This window comes from Xiphophorus hellerii, chromosome 16 (genome assembly GCF_003331165.1).
Source record: "Xiphophorus hellerii strain 12219 chromosome 16, Xiphophorus_hellerii-4.1, whole genome shotgun sequence".
In the NCBI taxonomy this organism is placed as follows: domain Eukaryota; kingdom Metazoa; phylum Chordata; class Actinopteri; order Cyprinodontiformes; family Poeciliidae; genus Xiphophorus; species Xiphophorus hellerii.
Window position 1 is genome coordinate 16,098,438 of NC_045687.1, and position 22,175 is coordinate 16,120,612.

At 37.6% G+C, this 22,175-nt stretch overlaps 1 protein-coding gene and 1 pseudogene across 2 annotated transcripts; both read left to right on the top strand.

Annotated features, from left to right (window-relative positions):
* The first annotated feature begins 3,489 nt into the window (after nt 1–3,489).
* slc6a16a (solute carrier family 6 member 16a) lies at nt 3,490–21,160 on the top strand. 2 transcript variants are annotated; one of them, XM_032588314.1, is made up of 12 exons: nt 3,490–3,893; nt 10,148–10,367; nt 10,499–10,656; nt 13,107–13,233; nt 13,309–13,484; nt 13,664–13,774; nt 13,870–14,111; nt 14,218–14,395; nt 15,606–15,807; nt 16,534–16,693; nt 16,817–16,979; nt 18,150–21,160. In XM_032588314.1, exons 1-12 carry the CDS (start codon nt 3,891–3,893, stop codon nt 18,501–18,503), a joined length of 2,094 nt encoding a protein of 697 aa, XP_032444205.1. In that variant the 5' UTR covers nt 3,490–3,890; the 3' UTR covers nt 18,504–21,160. The 2 variants fall into 2 exon arrangements, with proteins under 2 accessions (XP_032444205.1, XP_032444206.1); XM_032588315.1 differs by lacking the exon at nt 3,490–3,893 and adding an exon at nt 7,369–7,563.
* Nucleotides 7,915–8,095, top strand: LOC116736307 (uncharacterized; annotated as a pseudogene).
* Nucleotides 21,161–22,175: the final 1,015 nt, after the last annotated feature.

Here is a 22,175-nt window from a genome sequence, read left to right on the forward strand (position 1 = left end):
GAGTAAAACAGTCATTAAAAAAATCAATATAATAATGAGGGGATTGAAAAATGTAGACTTAGATACTTTTTGTTATGTAGGGTTTTTTGGGCATGCACTCTTTAAAAAAAAACACATTAGTTTGATCCAACAAATAATCCAAATAATTTAAGTGTGAAATCCACTCACTACAGGTAATTTGCAGAAAAGAGTTGAAGGATTTCAAAAGCTGCTGTAGGTATCAGTGGAGCAGTGTATGTAGTGACCACTAGGGATTAATTTCTCTAAAATAAGAAACACAGATCTTGAAAATCTACAATTAGATTGATTAATTCTACATGGAGTTTCAGGATAAAGCAGAACGTTTTTGATAAGATTATAGAAACGTAGTCAATACAGTCCAAACAGAGATTAGTCATTGAGTTTTCCTGAACAGCAAACTATGTGTAACGTTGAGGTGGACTGGTTTCGTTTATGTAAGTGAGGAGTGACACCAGCTGGCCATTGGGTCCACATAACAGAGTGACTCTTCCAAATGCCTGCATGGTTAAATTTACAGACAGAAAACAGAATCAGATGCACTTTGGACATGATAAATAGCATTTTTTTCATTGAAAATGACAGAAAATTATATTGTTTTTGTTTTTTTCAAACTTATTCTTACATTGAAAAATACTAAACAGTTCTTGCAGTTTGTAATTTCACAATATGGCAAATAATTTTAACCACAGAATGAGAAGAAGAAGAAGAGCTTTTACACTTAATTCAAACTACTGCCAAGTTACTGTTATATTCTGCTGCCGGAGGAAATGAACAGCATCAGGTTGTTTATACAAGGCTAAAGGAGGTATGAGAAAAGAACAAAAACACTACACAACCCTGGAGACATGACAACATGGAGCAGCATGTTGTCATGTCTAGCTATGAAAATTAATGCTACGACTCCTGATCATACCCACCCAGGGTGTTTAAAACCACAATGTGGATGTTGGGTCTAAAAGATTGCTTTGATCGAGAAATTCTCTGTCCTTGTTGCTTTATGTCACTGAGAAACATTTACCATGAGCCTGAAGCATGCTGAACTTGATCAACTTATATCCCTGGAGAGAAGCGCAGACTTGGCCCTCTGAGGTGGCTCCGGTGGAAGGAAATTAAAGTAGGACCATTTTGGGAATGCAATGCATCAGGTTTTCATACATCAACATTAATATATATGCAAACAAATGAGGAAATCAGTGAATGACCACATCGACACAGATTGGACTGTGTTATCCGTTATCAAAGTCATGTTAAAATTGGAATCTGAAATTTTGTGTCAGAACAATAACCAAAAGTAGATCCCAGTTAGAGGCTTTTCAATTGTCACAGTTGATAAAAGGTTCTTCAATTTCATCTGTAAGCCTCATTACTGATGATTCAACTTTAAATCTCCTTTTAGATTTAAAGTTGTGTTTGGATGGAAATAACGTCACAACAAGTCTCAACTTGCCTTAATTGCAATATGGAAGACCAACAAGATTTGCTACTTTTATTGCTAACTGACCTTAAAACAATATTTTTATTTGGATTCTATTGATTTAAACACCAAAGGAACATAATTACAAGTAGCTGTTGTACAGGACTCCACATTTGTCATTTGTTTAATAAAATGTAAGCAACTGAAAGCGAGAAAAAAACCAGTTTATTCCTGTGATTTTCTTTATGTTCCACTCACACTAGAGTTTCAGCTCAGACCTCTGACTTTTACTGTTGAATTTTTGCATTCAAGAGGCTTTCCAGTTTATATATCAGGATGCAGAACTCATAAATCTGTTCTTTTCCAGCTACAAAGGGTATATTTTGTGTTGGCTAATGAAGGTGCAGCCGCAGATTTCTTCTTCTTCTTCAGCCCCTTAGCCTTTTCTTTCTTTTTTTTCTGATGAAAATTCATACTTTTCCAGAGGTTGTTTGGTTTATGTTTGGATTAGAGAACCTACATTCAAAGAAGTAATGATCTTATTTTCTTCTTTTAATTGTAGTGTTTCATTGGCTACTTGCTTTTGGTATTTTTGCAGTTTTTCATTTAATACTATTTTATTATTATTATTATTATTATTATTATTATTATTATTATTATTATTATTATTATTATTATTATTATTATTTGCATTTCTTGTTTATCTTGAGAAGCACAGTGTAATCCATCCTTCATAATAATTTGCAAGTTTGCAACAGTTGGAATATTTGATGTTAAGAGCAAAGGATTCACTGGAAAAAAAAAATAATAAAAAAGTTTTGAAGTCAAACATGTTTTATCACAACTTTAACAACATTTGGTTTCACAACAAAAAAAATGGGTATTAACATGTTTACTGCATGTTTTGCACAAAATTATTCTTAGATAATGAGACTTTAATCTGCTCAGTTTGGACTAATTTGACCTCCTTGCAGAATTAACTGTTTTGTGACCACTTGTTTTTTTAAATCCAAATAAGCTGCTGCTGGCCCAACGTTTTCTCTGACACCTGAAAATGACTGCAAACAGGTGTGCAATTATGCAACAGTACATCTTTGAAAAGCAAAAGTAGAGCCTCCTGCACAACCAACAAGAATGCAGCAAGTGGTTTCTGATTGGTAAGTCAATAACAAAACCCTCAATGTCTTTTCCAGCAGCCATTGTAAAGCACATACCAGATGAAAAAAAATGCCTGTAGCTCAGCTTGGGTTGCTAGGTGGCGGGCTGAGTTCTGCTGGGGTTGCTATGCCTGTTGATTTGTGACGTCACATCCCAGAAGTTTTTGAAATGGGTAAATTTCCAGATACCAAAGGAAACACTAACTTATTGCCAAAAAAAATGGCTGGATGTTGCTTTATAAGTACTTGGGCTGTTTTTAGAAACAATAGGACCAAATCTTGGACTTGGACTTGGACTGGACTTGGACTGACTTTATTGTCATTTTGCATGCACAGGGTGTATACAGAACGAAATTTCGTTGCATACGGCTCAGGACAATGTTTTGAGCTTCCAATGTTGTGAGGTTACTCCAGAATAAAATAAAATACAGTATAAAATATGAATATAAATATAAAATATAAAGTGCAGGACTGACAGTAAAATGGAAGTTACTTAGCTCTGTACATGTGCAAGGTATAAAGTGGAGACCAGATTTTAAGTGCAGTCCAGTTAAGAGTTCAGCAGTCTGATGGCAAGTGGGAAAAAGCTGTTTCGGAACCTGGTGGACCTGCACCGGATGCTGCGGAACCTCTTTCCAGAGGGCAGCAGGGATCGTGCAAAATGCGAATTTTTCAAATAGGATTTTAATCCATATTACGGAATATGGATTAAAAATGGGATGTTTTGTCAAAAGTAGCTTCCGTTTATTGTTAGTTGCAATACTCGTTATGTTTATTCAAAATATTTATTTCATAATCAAACATTTTTAATGTATTCATGTAAATCACACGTCTATTAAGATAAAAAAAAAAAATAATCCAACACCCCTGCAATGTATCTGAGTGTGACAGAAACAGGCTGTAAGGCGGTCATAGTCCCTTTAATTCATGCAGCTGAGCAGCAGTGGCAGTAGTCTCCCCTCTGCAGCGTCGTCCTGCCCCGCCGCTCCGTTTTTGGGACGGCTCGCTCGGCCCCCGTGGTCTCCCCATTGGCTCAGCTGTTGGAGCCGCTCCTTCGCTTCTTCTTACGGTTGAGTCGACAGTTTGTTCCAGCTCACCAAAGTACCCCTTGAATTTCTCAAAACTGCCCGGTGGAAAGTTTCCCCAGTCAGCAAATCGTATGTGTTACCCAGATAAAGCCTGAAGCCAGATACAGAGGAGACTCGGGGAAGCCTTGCGAGAAGAAGAGCAGAGAAACCAACACCAGCAGCAGGACTCCTGGAAACTCTACTCCTCTGGGGGGCCGTGCTCTCTCTCACATGGTATGTCCACAACACAGCGTTGTTTTGCGTTCTCTCACTACAAACGCGACTTTAGTGTTCTACCTCTCTCTGCCCCAGTTTTCCAAAGTAAAATGTCATCATTGCTCACTTAACTTACAGTTATCTAACTTTTCCATCAGTTAAGCAATAGGAGTTGCTTTAACTCTGTGGGTTACCTCCCTATAGATAATAGTTTCTGTGCATTTTATGCAAACTGTCCAAGTGCTAAAAATGTTTTTCGGCATGTTTCAAAACGCAGCTGTCTGCAGCTGCAGCCAAGTCAAATACAGGAAGTCCTGTCTAAGTTTTATGTTAAAACAGAACCTATTTTGCGCTCTTTCTGTCTTTCTATATACTGTCTATATACCGCGCTGTCTTCTCGGGGGGGTTCTGGTTGATATAATCAAATTACTTACATAACGTCCTGCATATTTATTTGATTGTAAATACCCTGAAATTCAGGCTAACATCTGTTACTAAAACCTCATCTTTATTATTTTTAATCAGTCTTGTTACTTTTAGACATTTAAAAATAAAAATGTGAAGAAAATTAAATACACATTTTTATTATTTACGGTAATATGTGCAGCAGCTGAAGGTATCTTCAACGAGCAATAGCGTAAAATGTAGGTGGGCCTGTGCATTCATGATTGACAGCTATGTTATGCAATGTTCAGGGAAAGAGGATCTTATGTACATACAGTATACATGCTGTTGGTTTAACACATGCAAAAACTTTTTCCAATGACTTGGTAAACAAAGTTTGTGCCTCATGCTTCACACCTCAGTCAACAATATATTGTTTACAATGTAGTTTTTATTCTGCACTTTTAAAATAGATAGATATCTCATGACTGATTTCGGCTTTTGACTTTTTTTGTGTGCTAAGATGACTTAATGCCTCGCTTTCGCTGACATTGCAGATTTGCTCGTTGATTTCACGGTGGCTGATTTGAAAGTAGGCTTAATGTATGCACTACGTTAGCCGATTTCCTGATAAGTGGGACTGCTTAGTTTGCTTTTGACCCAAGTCCTCAAATAGGCACAAGGGGGGAAAATCAATCGGCATGACTCTAATCATGACACGAAGAACTGTGTGTAGTATCTACAGCACCTGGCAGAAGTACATATGCTGCACAAACCCTTTCAGCTTGTTATGTTAACTCCACAGATGTAAAAGTATTTTATTTGTATTTTTAAATTAAAGATCAACACAAATAAACCGTTTTGGGGAATAAAAATATGAAAATGCCAGCTCAGAGAGCCTTCAGAAGTCCCTGGTTGTTAAATGGAGTACAAATGTGTGTGTAATTTAATCTCATTATAAACACAGAGGTTCTGTGCCAAATCCCTGAGGGGATTTGTAAAACAAAAAAAACATTAGTGAACAAACAGCAGCCTGAAGACCAAGGAGCATAGATAAGGGAGAAAGTTTTGGGAAAGTTTTAAGCAGTGTTAGGTCATGTTCCACCTTTTAAGACAGCAAGACATTATTGTCTAAATAAACAGGGTGGAGGTTCACTTTCCAGCAACACGAACATACAACAAGAGTTACAATAAAACAGTAGAGACATACCCACCAAAAGACAAGCTGTAATTGTAGTAAAATGTGGTTTTACGAAGCGTTGACTCACTAGAGCTGTATTCAAAGACACACTGTGCTTTTAAGATTTTGATTGGTTAAAAAAATGAAAGACATGTACCATATTACAAGTGCGCTCCATGGATTGCTTTATCTTTCCAATTATTTGCGAGAATAAATTGAAGTTTGAGGTCACAACATGACAAAACATGAAAAAGTTCAAAAGTTAGGAAGGATTCTTCCAGGTATCAAGGGGTTTATAGAAGACCTTGATATTTCCATGCTACAGCTATTTCTACCATGAAAAGACAAAAAAAAAAAACCTGAATATCTTAAGCTGACAAAAACCTTGAGGATCCATAAATGGCACAACCCCCAGCCACAAGTTTATCCTTTAAATTAAAACGGTCACATGTTTTTGTGTAGGTTCCCCTGAGAGACTTTCTTCTTTGCAAAGTACATGTTTGTTTACTGTATAAATTTAGGGAAGTGTGGGTCATCAGGACAAAAACCTAATGTTCATAAAGCTGCTTTTCTTGTCATTGTCGTATTGATGCTTAAGAGAACCGTCCCAAAACAATCCAGTTTCTACTGATAGGAAGGTTTTTACAGCTTGAGTTCTGCAGGTTGGATTAGGCTCAGCGTTGTGGTCACCTGTTTTCTACCTACAGAAAGCTCCCACTTCACCAGAAACAGAAATATACCAGCGCTCTTTGTGGAAGCTTGTGTGACTCTGTGGGCGTGGGATTGGTGTGCAGGGGGAAACAGACCCTTGGGAAAAGTGTAATTTAGGGTTAGCCAAGTATAGAAAAGTGAAAAGAAATACGCTCTAGTTGTTCTACATTACAGTTAGAGTCTAGGACTGCAGGTTTAGAGGTTTGTTGAGTTCAAACTGGACGTTTAGTTTTGAAACTGAACCAGGTATCATCATCATTTACGTTAACTTAGATCAACACTTTATTATATTTTTCGATTACCAGTCAGTCTGAATTATTTTTACTATCTGAATCACACATGTGTATTTTTGAACATCTATATGAAAACTTAAGAATGATAAAAACATGAGTACTGGTTCAAATTAAGGGTGCACCGACTGCAGTCTTCTGGCCGATCACCAATTACCGATCTTAACCTGCCGATTCCGATTTTGGTCGATACCAATTTTCTTTTGTCTAAAATGTTGCTCAATACAGCAAGAAAGTTGTTGAGTTGGCAACAATGGGGTCACTATTGTATGTTAATGATAAATGTGCAGTTATAACTTGGTGGGCCGGTCTGTCAGTCAAACCTTTCTCACCGGAGAGCAAAAGAGGTACAGTGGTTGATTCTCAGACCTTTGCCAAGCTAGATACGATCGGTGGATAAGATCAGCTTCACATGTAAAAATCGGCTGATTACCAATCTTCCAAAATTAAAGAAATCTGCATCGATAAATTGGTGCTCCCCTAGTTCAAGTAAAACCCTATCTCAGTTTTTGGTTTAGTGCATTATATGTTTTATTTTGCTATAATTCTAATAAATGTTACTAACTATGGGAACTACAAGAGGTATACCTTGTAAATTGTACAGAATTACATCTTGTACCTTAATTTTTAGGTCCCAGCATTATGAGTTTTAAGTTTTGATATTAATCAACCGCAGCTTTTCTTACCCCGTTTTTCCCAGCTTCTCCTACTTCATGGCCTTCTTGTGCACCTCAGCACCACCCACAATCCCAACCAATGCAAAGCCAACACCTCCCAACAGACTCTCTCCTCCTGCTCCCACTCAGTGAATGGCTGCTCTTAGCCTACCGTCCCCTCCTCTCTACTCGTATATGAATATTTTTGTCACAGTCTCACTCTCCTCTGCCTGTGTGTATTTATTTCTGAACACACCTGCCCTATCTGGCTGTGTTTCTTCAACAGGCCTTCTGGGTCATGCGCCTCTTGTAATTTTCCATTCTGACTCGTTGATACCGACAAAAGGGGGCTTGTAAACCATCTGGCTCAGAAATCCCGAAGCCGGCTTGAGTCGTGTTGATCCGTTTAGCTCATCTGAGCTGACTGGAGCTGCGGACGTTCAGCAGGGAGATTCAGCCGCTCATAAGTGAGCTGCTGCATGTGATACTCTTTATATTCAATTTAAAGCTGACTTTGAGGTTTGAGCCTGTCTCTAGTTTAAATTCATCCATCTATCCATCCGTTTTCTAACACCCTTGTCCCTAGTGAGGTCGGGAGAGGTGCTGGTGCCTGTCTTCAGCTAACGTTCCGGGCGAGAGGCGGGGTACATCCTGGACAGGTCGCCAGTCTGTCGCAGTAGTTTAAATCTACTAAATTTAAATTAGTAGTCTTTTTTGCACCTTTTTTAAAAGTTTTGACTAAATTTCATTGGTGTGGTTTGATAAAAATTATAGATGATTGTTGTGTTTAAGCACAGGAGAGTAAAACAACTGTCTGGACTGTGTGTAGGGATAATTTCTAAACATGGCAATGTCTCTGTTCTTATCAGTTTAATGTCTGATACAGATGTTGCATATTAAATTGATTCATGGAAGAGGGAGATGGAACAGGGCTTATTACTCCATCCACTCCACACATCAGCCTGGTATTGCAATGCTTCCAGGATCGGTGCATCCTTCCTGTTCATGCATAATGATGTGCTAATGTTGGATGGTGGAGAAACAGCGTACTGTTCCAGGAAAACCGGTTATCCACAGTGGCCATGCTAACTAGACTGAGCATTCATGGCAACCTACAGTATGTTGTAGTGAATCAGCTGTAGCAGGGGAAGGCTGGGAGCAGCTCATACATGAGAGTGATTTACAGCACTAAAGCCCTCCCCTTGATTGTCACTGGCTGTTTCTAACAGAGCAGTGAATTTGCTCAGATAACAGCAGAACCATCTGAGAAGGCAGAGGAGCTTGATTTTTGTCAGATTACCCGTCTATTTGGAGTAAAATAGATTAAACCACACTCAGAATTTTTTCAATAACTTTTGTCGCCAAAGTGAAACCAGGTTTTGATCAATGAGGAACAAAAAGGCTCTGGAAGAGAGGAATATCACACAATCAACTGAGTCAGCCTGCTCCGTACAAACTCATAACTTAATATTTGGCTTTCAAGCTTGACATTTAAATTTTTTTTTTAATTATTTAATCCTTATTTTACCATCACGTCCCTTTAGATGAAATCTATTTTTCGAAGGAGACCTGGCAAAGAGGCACCTCAGTGTACAGTATATAAAACGATAATTAAAAGATAGGTGTTTATTATCAATCATGTGATACATGTTGTGTCAGAGAAAATCTGACCGAGTAAAATTAGATTTTTCAGTTCTTGTACATTAAGTTGATAAACCATAGACGTTTTATTGTACATAAACACCAGGCAGACATGCATATATGCCGCTAAAACGTGTTTGTAAAAGCAGCTCTAAATCAAAAGCATTTCAGTCTTGCATACTTCAAGGTTAAGATGTTTCTTCTCTCTGTGTTGTTTTTGCTGCTCTCCAGGAACTCAAAGTTTCAGAAAGTCCTCCTTTGAAGGTTCACTGACAAGCTCCCATATTGTTTTTGGAGGGTTCAAACTTTTTCCTGGCACACTTCCCAAGCAAGTCAAACATGAGCTGAATGTTTGGGGTCGCGGACTTTGACACCAACAGCCATCGACGTTATCTTGAGCTAAATTTACAAGGTTGATCAGGTTTGGAATAGTTGGCACATCTATTGATGATGTATTCCTTTACAGTGGATGGATCTGATTCATTTCTGAATAACTTTGGAGATCTTCACTTATAAGCCAAGATTTCTGGACATCAACATTAACTGCAGGAGCATAGTTGACAGAAAATGAAATATCAGAGGCTAAAGGTGCCGGTTTGTCAGAACAGATTAATAAATGGCTCTTGATATGTAACACATGGTTTGAATGTTATGTTATTGAAAATGCAGTGATGGTCATCTTTCATTTAGCTCATCCCAGTTTATCATATTCTTTGATTGCTGTGGAAAATTCTCACAATTTTTTTAACAGCCCCACCTTTAATTGAGTAAAATACTGGCCTCATGAGGTGAGCATGAGGTGCTTTAGTAATGTGTTTTGTCGCAAAAATAATCTTACAAAAACTTTATAAAACTTTATGTCCGTAATGCAAGGACAGAAGATGCCTGCTGTATTTTAACCTGCTTTCCAGACATAAGGTTGAGCATGTAGACATTGTCTAATGGTCTTTATGGGGACTTGATGATCACAAGATGCCTCTTTTTCCTGGACCTTCACTCCAATTATTTTCCCTGTGCTTTGTTTCAATTCAAATTTGGATCCTTGTCCAGTTTTGGTAGTTGTTGCTCTGATTGTAAATATATGACGGTTTAGACAAGAAGTATTTTTCTGTAACTACTTCTTGACTTGAGAAAATCAGCATTATTCTGTCCTACCTGGACAATTCCTTCACATGACTGGTTAGGGATGCACTGGTGATTTTTTTTAAACGCTGGATGAATAAATGTTCTCAACTTAAAGGGTAGATTCTTCTTAATTTTCCAATGTGAGTTGATGCAACTGCAAGAAAAGACTAAGTTATTTTAAGACTTTTTAGACATCTTCGCCTGGAATCCAAGTACATGTGGAGGGTGTTGTATTTGACCTAAACTGGACTGATTTATCACTCTGCTTCCTTTGGTTTTGATTAGATGGAGAAGCCCACTCTGGATTCCAGTGAGGAGAGAACCTGGCTGGGAGAGGGCCAGTCTGAGGTCCAGCTTGCAACCAGTCCTGACCCAACAGGGCCGAATGATGACGATCGACCGGCCTGGGATTCTAAAATCCAGTATGTGTTGGCTCAAGTCGGCTTCAGCGTGGGCTTGGGGAACGTCTGGAGGTTTCCATACCTTTGCCACCAAAATGGAGGAGGTAAAGGTCTTTCAATAAAGAAAATACTCTGGAGTTAAACATAGCAAACCTTTCAGGCATTTCAACATTAAATCTTGCTGTTAAATGAAAAGGAAACAGTCATTTCATCTTTCTTCTTTCAATTCTTCCAGGGGCCTTCATGCTTTTGTATGTTTTTCTTTTACTGATTGTGGGAGTCCCCCTGTTTTTTATGGAGCTGGCAGCTGGCCAAAGTATTCGACAGGGAAGCATTGGCGTATGGAAGCACATCTCCCCAAAACTGGTGGGGATCGGCTACTCCAGCTGTGTGGTGAGTGTTGCTCCTTTAGATTGAGGCATGTAAAAGTCATGTGGAAGCTGGAAAATCCCGCTTACTGTACTTGCTGTTTGCATGTGGTAGTTGAAGGATTATTGATTGGTGATAATAATATTTAAAGGGAAGGGCCGAGATTGGTCTGATTAAATAATCTGCAGATTCCTGTGTCTTCTGCTGATTAGCCTGTAGTGTTTCTTTTGTCCCACGGGTACTCAACTCTCTTTTGATCAGTCGAGGTGGTGTGTATATGCTTAGAGATGGTGGTGATTTCATTTCATGCTGTAACTTGAGAGCAGAGCAGATCGCTGTAGCTTTTTGCTGTCAGGCTGTTGTGTAACACTTTCCTATGCAGACAAGACAAGGCAACTTCACAGCCCAAAGAGAATACATAGTAGTATGTAAAATGTTACGATAGAAATTATTATTTTTTTATATAACTCAATTATTTTCATTTGCTTTTTACCTCATTTTCAATCCAGTAAATTACATTTGTTATGTGTTTTGACACAGATGTGCGATTTTAATTGCTTCTCAATGACATTAAGGTTCCCCTATTAAATTTTTTTTTCCTGCAATGTTGTATATATGGATTTGGAAACAATTACTTGCAAGCATTTAGGTGGAAGTGTCATGGTTTGGGACACTTTGTTGCAGCAGGACCTGGTCACCTCCACAATGTGTATCAAATGTTGAGGAAAATACTAGGCTATCTGTTAAAATATGAAGCAGAACTTTATCCTACAGGAGAACCATGACGAAAAACATACCAGTAAGTCCACCAAGGACTTATTGGTGGACTTATTGGTAAGTCCGATAAGTCCAGGGAAGCATTGGCGTATGGAAGCACATCTCCCCAAAACTGGTGGGGATCGGCTACTCCAGCTGTAGCCGATCCCCACCTCTGGATTCCAGTCAAGGAATGGAAAGTTCTGGTCAAAATCAAAACTTGAATCTTAATCTCATTTAGATTTTATGGTTTGACCTCAGATGTTCAAGAAAACCATCAAACATGTCACAACGGAGCGTGAGGAATGGGTCTGCTTTGCTCAGACTGGTGTTGGAAACTGGTTGATGGCTACAACATGGTGTTTATTTTGACAGCACATTCTAATTTAAGTCACGACGTTTTGACTAAAAATGTCTTTAACAATCACTTTTAGGCAGTTGGTTGATTTTATTTGACTACATTTTAGGATATCTTTGTAAATTCAATCAGCTGATACATAAGACGCAGAGGAATGCTTTCTTAGGGATTTGTACATCTTTAAGAAAAATCTGCTCAACTTAAGCTGTACTTTTTTAGGTTTTTAAACAACTTTGAGTTATTTTTTTGATAAATTTTTTAAAATTAAAAATTTTAATCCTAATTAATAAAAAATAGGCTCCAATTAAAAAAGGTCTGTTCTAGCTAAACAATGAATGTATATGTAAAACGGCATTTTTCTGCAGGAACCGTTATTTTTAAAAATGGATTTAAATGAAACAACTAATTCTTCACCATTGACCTTATCACCAAAGTCAGTCCTTGGTTCAGTTCATAGACTCGTAAACACACGGTGTAAAACTTTCCCACTTATCCGTCTATTTGTTCATGTCGCTGACCTTTTCTAGCATTACTCCAGGAGTGTCTGGCTCCAGGGAGAACAGCCTTTAGAGACACATGACCCCCCACCAGCGCAGTGAGGACAGAACCTCACTGGAAAAATGTCCAGCAGGACAGCAGCTCAGTGAAGTGCATTTATTCTTTTTTGATTTGACTCGTTGATCACTGGGTTTGTACATATTTCAGTCTAGTTTCTGTTCATTTGTTCATAGCCAAAATTAGAATAAAAGCTTGTTTTGCTGCCTTCACAACAGGAATAAGGATCTCTCACCTCTTTGTGACTAACAATAGTGACTTTGGTGCAATGCATGCCTTTAAAGTGTGGTAAATGGGTAAATCTAAAAGAAAAGAAAATGTCAAATTAGAAAAACTATCCATAGCATATAAATTATTTTTTTAGTTAAGCTCTTGACGTTTTAAGCTTGGGAATATTCATTTACATGTGCAAACGCTGTTTTCTCTGATACTTTGATAGATTTAATTAAATAGATCATGTCTGTGGTTTTCTGCTGGGATGAAGGTGCAAAGACTTTGGTTCTTTGCTAAGTTGATTTGAAACATTGCTTTACCTCTTATATTGCACCTGAATGATTGCTACAGCACTTAAACACGCATAACGGAGCATTCCTATAAATGCATCGGATACCAAATATTGAGTTACTGAAACAGTCAAAGTCTAAAGAAGATTTTAAATTAACTTGTGTTTGAAAATAACGAAAAGCCCTTTTAGGACCACTTTATTCCTAGCAGTCTAGCATACTTTTTCCACAGTGTATTACGTAATCATGTTCAAGTTCACAGTTAAACAGTCATAATTTAAGGCATTTTTCTTCTTCCTCAGGTTTGTTTTTATGTAGCTCTTTACTATAATGTCATCATTGCATGGAGTCTTTTCTACTTGGGAAATTCCTTCCAGTATTCTTTGCCGTGGGAACAGTGCCCGATTGAAGTAGGCACCAATGAAACAGGTATGAGCATAACACAGAAGTTTAATCAAACATGTCATGTAAGCACCTAAACTGTTGTCTGTCTTCAATGAACAGTAAAGGAATGTGCGAGTAGCTCTCCAACGCAGTATTTCTGGTTCAGGAAAGCGCTGAACATCACCAATTCGATAGAGGAATCTGGAGAGTTTAACCCCATCATGACGGGATGCTTACTGGCTGCTTGGGCGATCGTATCGCTGGCTATGATCAAGGGCATCAAGTCCTCTGCAAGGGTGAGAGAATACCAACGTCAACAATCCTTACATCATCACTAAGTGTTTTAAGGAACTGTAAAACTTTCAGGGACATATTTTCATTGTGAGCACTAATGACCAGCTGGATAAATCTGGATGCTTTGAGAGAAAAGTAATATTCTTGGAAATAAATCTTTCTATGTTTCTTCTCACCTTAGGTGATGTACTTTTCCTCAGTTTTTCCCTATGTGGTGCTCTTCATTTTCCTCATCAGAGGGACGTTATTGGATGGAGCCATAGATGGAATCACATACATGTTTTATCCCAAAGTAAGCAGGCAAGATATGTTTAGTTCTAGAAAATCTGTATTAAGAAACCTAATAGGGTCGTTTTTTTCAATGAGATCTTCTGCAATATTTCACAGCTTGAGATTTGGGGGAACGTACAGGTGTGGCGCCAGGCAGCTACTCAGGTGTTTTTCGCATTGGGTCTGGGCTATGGCTCTGTTATTGCATATTCCTCCTACAATCCAGTCCACAACAACTGCCACAGGGATGCCCTGATGGTCTCCAGCATCAACTTTATGACGTCTGTGCTGGCCTCACTGGTGGTGTTCGTGGTGCTGGGTTTCCGGGCCAAAACCATCGCCCTACATTGCGTTGCTGAGTATGTATACCTAAGGGTAATGTTTCAATCTCACTTACACCATTTTATTGTCTTCTCATAAAAACCGCCTTCTTAATATTTGTTCCTTTATCTCAACCTCTTCTAGAAATCTTGGTGTGTTGAATCTTATGTCCTCTAATGGATCCAGCCAGCCATGGTGGCCTTGGTTCAACGTTACGGATCCGAACTCTGTGTCTTTACCTGAATACAGACAGTGGTACCATGAGCATGGCTCCACACTGGGTCAGTTCACTGACTGCAATTTGGAGGAGGAGATGAACAAGGTAACGCTCAGAATTAATAAACTCAACTCAGCATATCATAAACAAATAATAAATATACTGCTTTGAAAATTTGTCCATATTATTGACGGTGCTGATGAACTTCTGTGCGCTATTATCTGACCTCATCTCAATGCAATCAGAAACAGAGAAAATGGACTGGATGGGAATATTTTACCTCTTTGGTCTATTTGTATGTCTACTTTGACAACATAGAAGTTTGAACAGTATAAATAATAAGAAAGAAAACTATCTCCAATCTCCATATACAGGTGAAACCAGATCCAGTTAACATTTTTCAGATGAAAATATTTTTATACAACTTCTAAAAGGTTTATAGACATAAAAAAAAGACAGAGAATCAGGCCAAAACTTGGTGTCAATTGTTGTGTTATGTAGTTTAACCTTATTATATAAACGTATAACAAAAAACAATTAGAGAAAAATGAAAGCAGGGAAAACACAAAAACCTTTCCAGTTTCCTTAAGCATGCTTAGAAGTATAAAAAAGTGATAATAAATTCATCTACTTACCAATTCAGTAAAAATAACATTTATTATATCATTAAATTTAGAAAAATACTTATGGATGAACAAATCAAAATTGGGAAATTAAAATTAAAATCATTTTAATTTAATGATTTTTAAATCATTAAATAAAAAAAAAAACTTATGGATGAACAAATCAAAATCAGGAAATAAAATTGCTGCATAAAGTGAGCCATGGCACACTTAACTTAGGTTTTGTCTTCTGAAATAATAAATGCTGTTATAACATGTATATTAAATGTCTTATATACCAGATTTTATAAAGAATTCACTTAAAATACTGTATGAAATACACTACTTGGTAGGTAAATGTATGTATGTATCTTATCAGTCAGTGGTTTGTACAGTTTTCCTATCTTGGTTTGATGTAGATCAGATGTAATAATAGAAACACATAAATGTGCGTTGAGGTAAAGCAGTAAAGATAGAAAAAATTAGTGTTGAGAAATCATGGATGAGAAATAGGAGCTATACGAACATGCAGGAGGCTTGTGTTACTGATACAAATATTATACGATATGCTTTTATAGAAACAGAGGAGATCATGCTATCTCCCAGTGTTCATGTTGTGTAAAAAATCTATAAAGTAAAACAAAGAGGAGGAATATTCAGTATAATGTGTACAGTTTCAGTCTCTCTGCAGCCTCCTCTTTGTGTCTGCGCAGGGCGTTGAGGGGACGGGCCTGGCATTCATAGCGTTCACTGAAGTCATGGCCCTCTTCCCGGCCAGCCCCTTCTGGTCCACGCTGTTTTTCCTGATGCTCCTCAACCTGGGCCTGAGCACCATGTTCGGGACCATGCAGGGAATCCTCACGCCTCTCATGGACAACTTTAAACTCCTCGGCCGCCATCGGACCATCCTCACCGGTACTACAACACATCCTCAAATACTCAGTGTGCACAGTGAGCCAAGCAGGGCTTACAAAGAATTGTTGAACATTATTTAAAAATACAGGCCTTTCCAGCAAAATGTATGAGGTTCCAGTTGAACTTTTCCACATTTGATGTCATTACAACCACATACTTGTTTTGTATCTTATTGGACTTATACACTTTTGATTGTGAAGTAAAAATAAGATTATATTTTTTTGAGATGGAGAATACATTTTCAAATCTTGTGTCTTATTGGTGTCAGGTCTGTGAGTTTCTCTGTTTTAAACAGTGTTTAGTATGGTTGCATTCAAAGTCTTCTGCTTCATTATTACCGGGTATGTTACTTTTCTGTGACATCATCATCATATATATTTGGGGCAATTGAGAGTGAAGGAGGTTAAAAACAAATGGGCTCCAGACTTTTCAGATTTTTATATGTGACTGGTGTGAAAGCTACCACATATACATTGCATTTCTACCACTTTACATATATGCACTTTGTGTTGGTCTTTTAAATTTAATCTATGTAATAAAATACGTTGAGGTTTGTGGTTGTAATGTGACAAAATCTAAAAAGGTTGAATGAATGTGTATTTTCAACAGCAGTGCATATAAACATAAAATACCAGCATATTAAACAATATGTGAATAAATATTGTATTAAATATTTTTTGTTGTGCTGAGATAGTTGCCTTATTGTGTTTTTTTCCTGTTTTTCAGTGTTCAGCTGTGCTTTGGGGTTCATAATTGGTTTATTGTTCACCCAGCGATCTGGCAATTATTTTGTGACGATGTTTGACGACTACTCTGCAACCCTACCACTTGTTATTGTTGTGATTTTCGAAACAATCAGTGTGGCATGGGTTTATGGCACAGATCGGTAAGAGACAGAAATTGGTTGCAAAATTACTTGAATAAAATCTTTGTCCTTCTTTTTTTATGATAAGTTTTGCCTTACTTGAACAAAAATACCACCTTTGTGAAACGTTTTCTATCTCTGCAGTTTCCTGGATGATATTGAACTCATGCTCAAGTGGCGCCCTCCGGTGGTGTACAAATATCTCTGGAAATACGTGTGTCTGCTGGCAATGGTTGGTCTCCTGGCTGCCAGTTTACTGCGAATGGTTTTCAAGGGACCCACGTACACCGCCTGGAATCAGACCGCAGTAAGACTTGCCTTTTCAATCACACATATTATAAATGTTTTGTACAATAAATTTGTTTTTTTTTAACAATTACAACCCAGAATGTCAGTCACGTTCTATTCAAAATGTAAAGAAATGAGAAACTTGTCAGTACTAAAGAGACGTTATTGAAGGCTTTCTCTGCACGCTCCTTTGAGTTTAGCTCATGGTGGGATCGTGACCTTTGACCTGACATATGTAAAAGTGAAACCCAGCTCAGTCCGATTTAGACCTGGGAACGGATGTTACCCCAGACCAGTTGTCTCATCGCTTCATGGAAAATGTCTTACAGCTACTTTACCTGAATATAAATGTATCAGAATTAAACAAAATACTGTTCATTTATTTTTAAAACAAACTTAATATATTGTCTAAATTCAGTACATACTGAGATATAGTTGATAGATTTTATTTCTGTTATATTTCTAATAGGAACACCGGATTCATATAAAGTTAATCGAGATGTTAATCTGCTGAAAAGTATGTCTGACACATTTATGGTATTTTCAGTCAATACTTGGTTGGGTGTGTAGAAAATGGGGTGTAGAAAAGGTGTAATGGAAGCCCAGGTTGCTGTAATATTGTCCTTCAGCTTGTCTGCACCGTTGAATCTCTCCTAAATCTCCCACACTTTTTTCTTCTGCTCCATTAATATTCTTGGATACAGCCTCACGTAACTTTCCCCCCTATTGGAGCTTGTTCCTAACTTTCTGCTCAACAACTGTCAATTCGACTGTTCTTGCTGTTAATGTGTTGAGACTGTAACATAGCGTCTGTGTTGAAAGTCTGTTATCTAATTTTCTGAGAAACTGAATGTTTCGTTTGTATTATTCATAAGGTAATATGAGAAATGACAGGAATACGAACTTCAAATATGTCACTCTTTCTGTTTTAAATATATAAGATAGAGGGATTCTACTTAATTATTAATAATTATTAATAATTCTAAATAATAATTGTTATTATTAGTTATTAATAATTAATTATCATTAATAAATCAACTTCAATAAATAAATCTATCAATAAATCTTTTTTGAAAAATAAAAATTCACTGTTCAATAAATGTAGAGCTTCACAAACCTTTTTTTTTAACCTTAGTATTAACTCCAGTGCAATCTTCTTCATCCTCTTCTGTGCTGTTTGTCTTTCCAGGCCTCTGAGATGACACTGGAGTACCCAGGCTGGGCCCTGGCTATGATTGTCTTGCTCATCGTGTTCGCCAGCCTTCCTGTGCCCATCGGTTACATCCACTCCGTGCTGAAAAAGCGCTCCGCCCTCGACGTCCCCCCCCAGGAGGGCCCCGGCCCCGAGGTGCACCGCGAGCTGTACACCAAGTGTAACTCCACCGATCAGCTGGACTCCAACTCACATCCGGCCCCCTGTGAGGAAGACGGGGTTCGTCCCAGGACTTCCTTCCTGCCGGTGGGCAACGAGCAGTACCGGCTCCTTCCACAGCAGGAGGAGGAGGAAGGGGAAGAAGAAGAGGAGGAAGACACGGGAGTGTGAGGGGGATATTCAAGCTGATCAGATTTTGGACTGTGATGAGAAAAGGAGAGAGCAGTACAGACTAAAGTGAGAACAGTCTGTTACAGTATTTTTTTTTTTTTCGTCAGAAGAGTTATTTGTTTTATATCTTTATTCAAAAATTTATGTCAATAAGCCAAAATCATTTTAAGTATTTAAAAATGAAATCCAACTCCTCCATGTGGTTCCCTACTCCACTTTCTGAACCACATTTAAACTGACTGAAGAGAAAGATGCAAATTCTTTTGACCATCTTAACTTCATGTGGGAGTCATAACTGAGCTGGTGGTCAATCAAGCCACCAATCGGCTATGAAGAATATGTTTTTAGATAAATAAGGCTTTAGTTTGCGAGAAAAACTATACTTTGAGAAACTGTGATGTTTGCATGTCTGTGTATGATAGTGGTGTTAGTGTGTCTGTGTGAAACTGGATGGCGATTTAACCGTTTTGATTTTTATAATCAGTGTTTTCAGACTAGAGAGGTTGAAAGAATGAAGCTGCACATTTTAACATCTTGGCAGGAAAAAGATCAAACTTTACTTTGATAGTTTGGGGTTTACTCACCTTTTGCTTCAGGGAGGATTCTGTCTCCGGAACAATACGAGGTTGACTGACTGGTTCTGTCCAGGTGACTGGACCGCTGAGTCACATCACCTGGGCATTTGACACCCAAACTGATGAGCAGCAAACAAACCACACATACAGCCTATTTCAAAAGAGTAACTAGAGTCAGTTGTTTTAATTTGTTGTTGAAAATGAGTCGCAGATATGAAATAAAACTATTTTATTTAACAGGTTAAAAAGTGATGTTCTGGGTTAATTAAGTAAATGAAAAACAAATTAATCAGAATTAATCAATGTTGATGAAAGAAATCCATTTCTTTCATCTTATCAGAATAAGAACTTTATGTTTTGTTGCACCTCTTTTGGCTTTTCTAACAACTTCAATTCTGTAAAGAATATATTTCACTAATGTGAAACATTATTTTAGCTCAGTCTCTTTGAGCCACTGTTTCACAACCTTGACCCAAAATACCAAAATACACTTTATGGTATCAAAGTATCTTCAGAAAAATGTTATGCAAAAATGACAACAGGATGTTTTTGCTTTTATCTAAAACAGGAAAGCAAGAGTTATTCCTACTACTGCTAAAATAATACAAAATATTAGTATTATTAATACAAAGTATTCTAAATACTGTTGACTATTACAGTTGTGATTAGGTTTATGATATGTATTTATTGTTATTTTATTAAAATACACAGACTTATTAGAAATACCTTATTACCAGCCACTACCTTTATCTGTAGTGTTCAAGTATACCTGCTCATTCTCATTCATTTACCTTTTTGTTTAATAGATCAACAAACAGCTGAATTTATTTTCCTGTAGGCTATACAGCATGGTAGCAGCCTCCTTTCAGCCAGCTGATCAGTAGTGTGCAGCAGCTACTCTGCTCCAAACAGCCAGTGGAAACATTCCAGCTCTGTCTCTGGCATCTGGTTAACAAAGACTTAAAAATGTAGTGATCTGATGTCTCAGTGGTTGTGAAAGTAACTTTTTAAAACTTAAATATCTGTTGGTAGCGGTAGTTGCAATATTTTTGTCTAATTTTTGACAAATCACACAAAACACTTTTTTCAGTGTTAGACATTTTCTGTTGAAATGAAATCTGGACTTTTTGCTGGCTATATTAAGTCGACATGCCTTCCAGAAGAACGACTATAACGCTCTTAGCTCAGCAGAGAGATACGTTATCATCTGGGGAAATTATTTCATCTTCAACAAACTGAAATAACCCAACATTGTTGCAGAACACTAACTGTGAGAAATGTGCTTGTTTTTTTTTTTTGGTTTTTCTGTGTTTCTTTGGAATGTTGCAAAACAAGATTTATGACTCAGAACAAAACTTTTATCCAGGTATCCACAGCTTCTCTTTAATCCACCAGAACCTTCTGTCTTTCATTTCTTTGGTGGCTTTTCTGTTTTCAATGCATGTTGCTGGAGCTTTGACTTTTGTCTCATTGGTCAATCTGTAATTTTCTCTTATCCAGCCTTCCTAAATTGTTTGTCCAGCCAGTTTATAGAAACAAAAAAACATTTTCCTTTCTATTGTTTCACCTGCTGTTATCTGCAGACTCATTTGCATAATTAGACATATTCATGCATTTGTTTCAGAAATACAAATTGCAGGGGAACGCCATCATTTTTCTTCAGTATTGAGTGATACCTTATTTTTTCGTAGCCTTGATCGGAAAATGAATGTAACACTAATAAACTAGTGATTTCATCTTTTTTACAAGGGATTGTTCTGCTGAGAAGTCTTTCTTTGAAAAAAGATAACCAGCAGCAACAGTTTTCATCTCTGTTTTGTGTTTTTCCGTGAGATCAGGATGATTTGAGTGCATGTTTTCTGAATTGGTTTGCTTTTGAAATAAAAAAAAAATAATGTGACAGTAAGACAGCAACTTTATTTTACCTTTGGTTTTACCTGGGAAGATCACACAAGTTTATGCATGTACAGTGGTGTTGTGGTCAATAATGAAAGTGTTTCTGCACCACAATGTGCAGAAACAAATCAAATTCCCCCAGCGCCCTTGAATGTGAAAGCAGATTAAAACAATTGACAAAACACATTTTTGTTCCAGCTAAGGCTCCTTTTGAAAAGTCAACATCTACATCATCATTACAAGAATTTGAGATTGTAATTCATGCTTTCATTTATTCTACATAAATTCTTTGCACGCTATTTGTAACCTTTGAGTTTGTGCTTGCAGGCTGCTCACATTGCAGCTGGGTGTGTTCTTAAATACAAGAAACTTTTGTTTTAATAAAGACTTCCAGCCTACGCCGCTCACAAAAAGCCAGAGATGTATGACTGTCAGGTGAAATTTGTGAGAAATGAAAAAGTTCACGCCACGTTGACGTTATGCCGTGAAAGTGTTCCGTTTTAGTAGAAGCGTGCAAATATGATTTCCTCATCTCAAGCAGTGTAATGAAACAAAAGCCGGCGACAGTAGTGGATATTCCACAACGAAAGATGTCAATGTCTCAAAAACGGTTCATGTGCCCAATGAGCAGCGGTGACAGCTTGACAACAACACCTCTTGCTGCTCATAAGTAAACTTATTCTGTACAAAATGGTCAGTGTGGTGGGCAGCATCAGGTCACTCAGGATCTGGGTACAGAGCTACAAGCCTCATGGCGACTCAGTTCATCCCATGTTTTATTCTGTGGGCTAGATTATAGCAAGTTGTGTAAAAAAAAACAACTAACATGGTACAGATGGACATGTGTATTCAAAACTGTAGAAAAAGTCACATTACGTTCGCCTGTAAAAGTCATATTCGTTTTCGGTTCCTTTGTAAGTCCAATACATCTCTAATAGAGTGCTACTTAATTTGTTTAAACTGGTACATACTACTTACTGATTATTAGTTACTGAGAACTACAGATTCTGCACGTCATATAGAAACAACTAGCTTGACTTAATTCACCGTATGTGTAAATTATTCCAAACTATATTTTAAAAAAAGCAACTTATTCAGTTTTATGAGCAGGTGAAGAAAAGCGGGGGAGAAAAAAAACACATCTGCGTTTTTTAGCTCTCAGCACTCTGTGAGCAGAGATGACGAAGGTTTGGACATTAAT

Bases quoted from the DNA above. Each gene is read 5' to 3' on its own strand.
- slc6a16a (XM_032588314.1), top strand. The intron at 13,234-13,308 runs GTATGAGCATAA...TTCAATGAACAG, and splicing joins AGTAGGCACCAATGAAACAG to TAAAGGAATGTGCGAGTAGC. The intron at 16,694-16,816 runs GTAAGAGACAGA...CTATCTCTGCAG, and splicing joins TGGGTTTATGGCACAGATCG to TTTCCTGGATGATATTGAAC.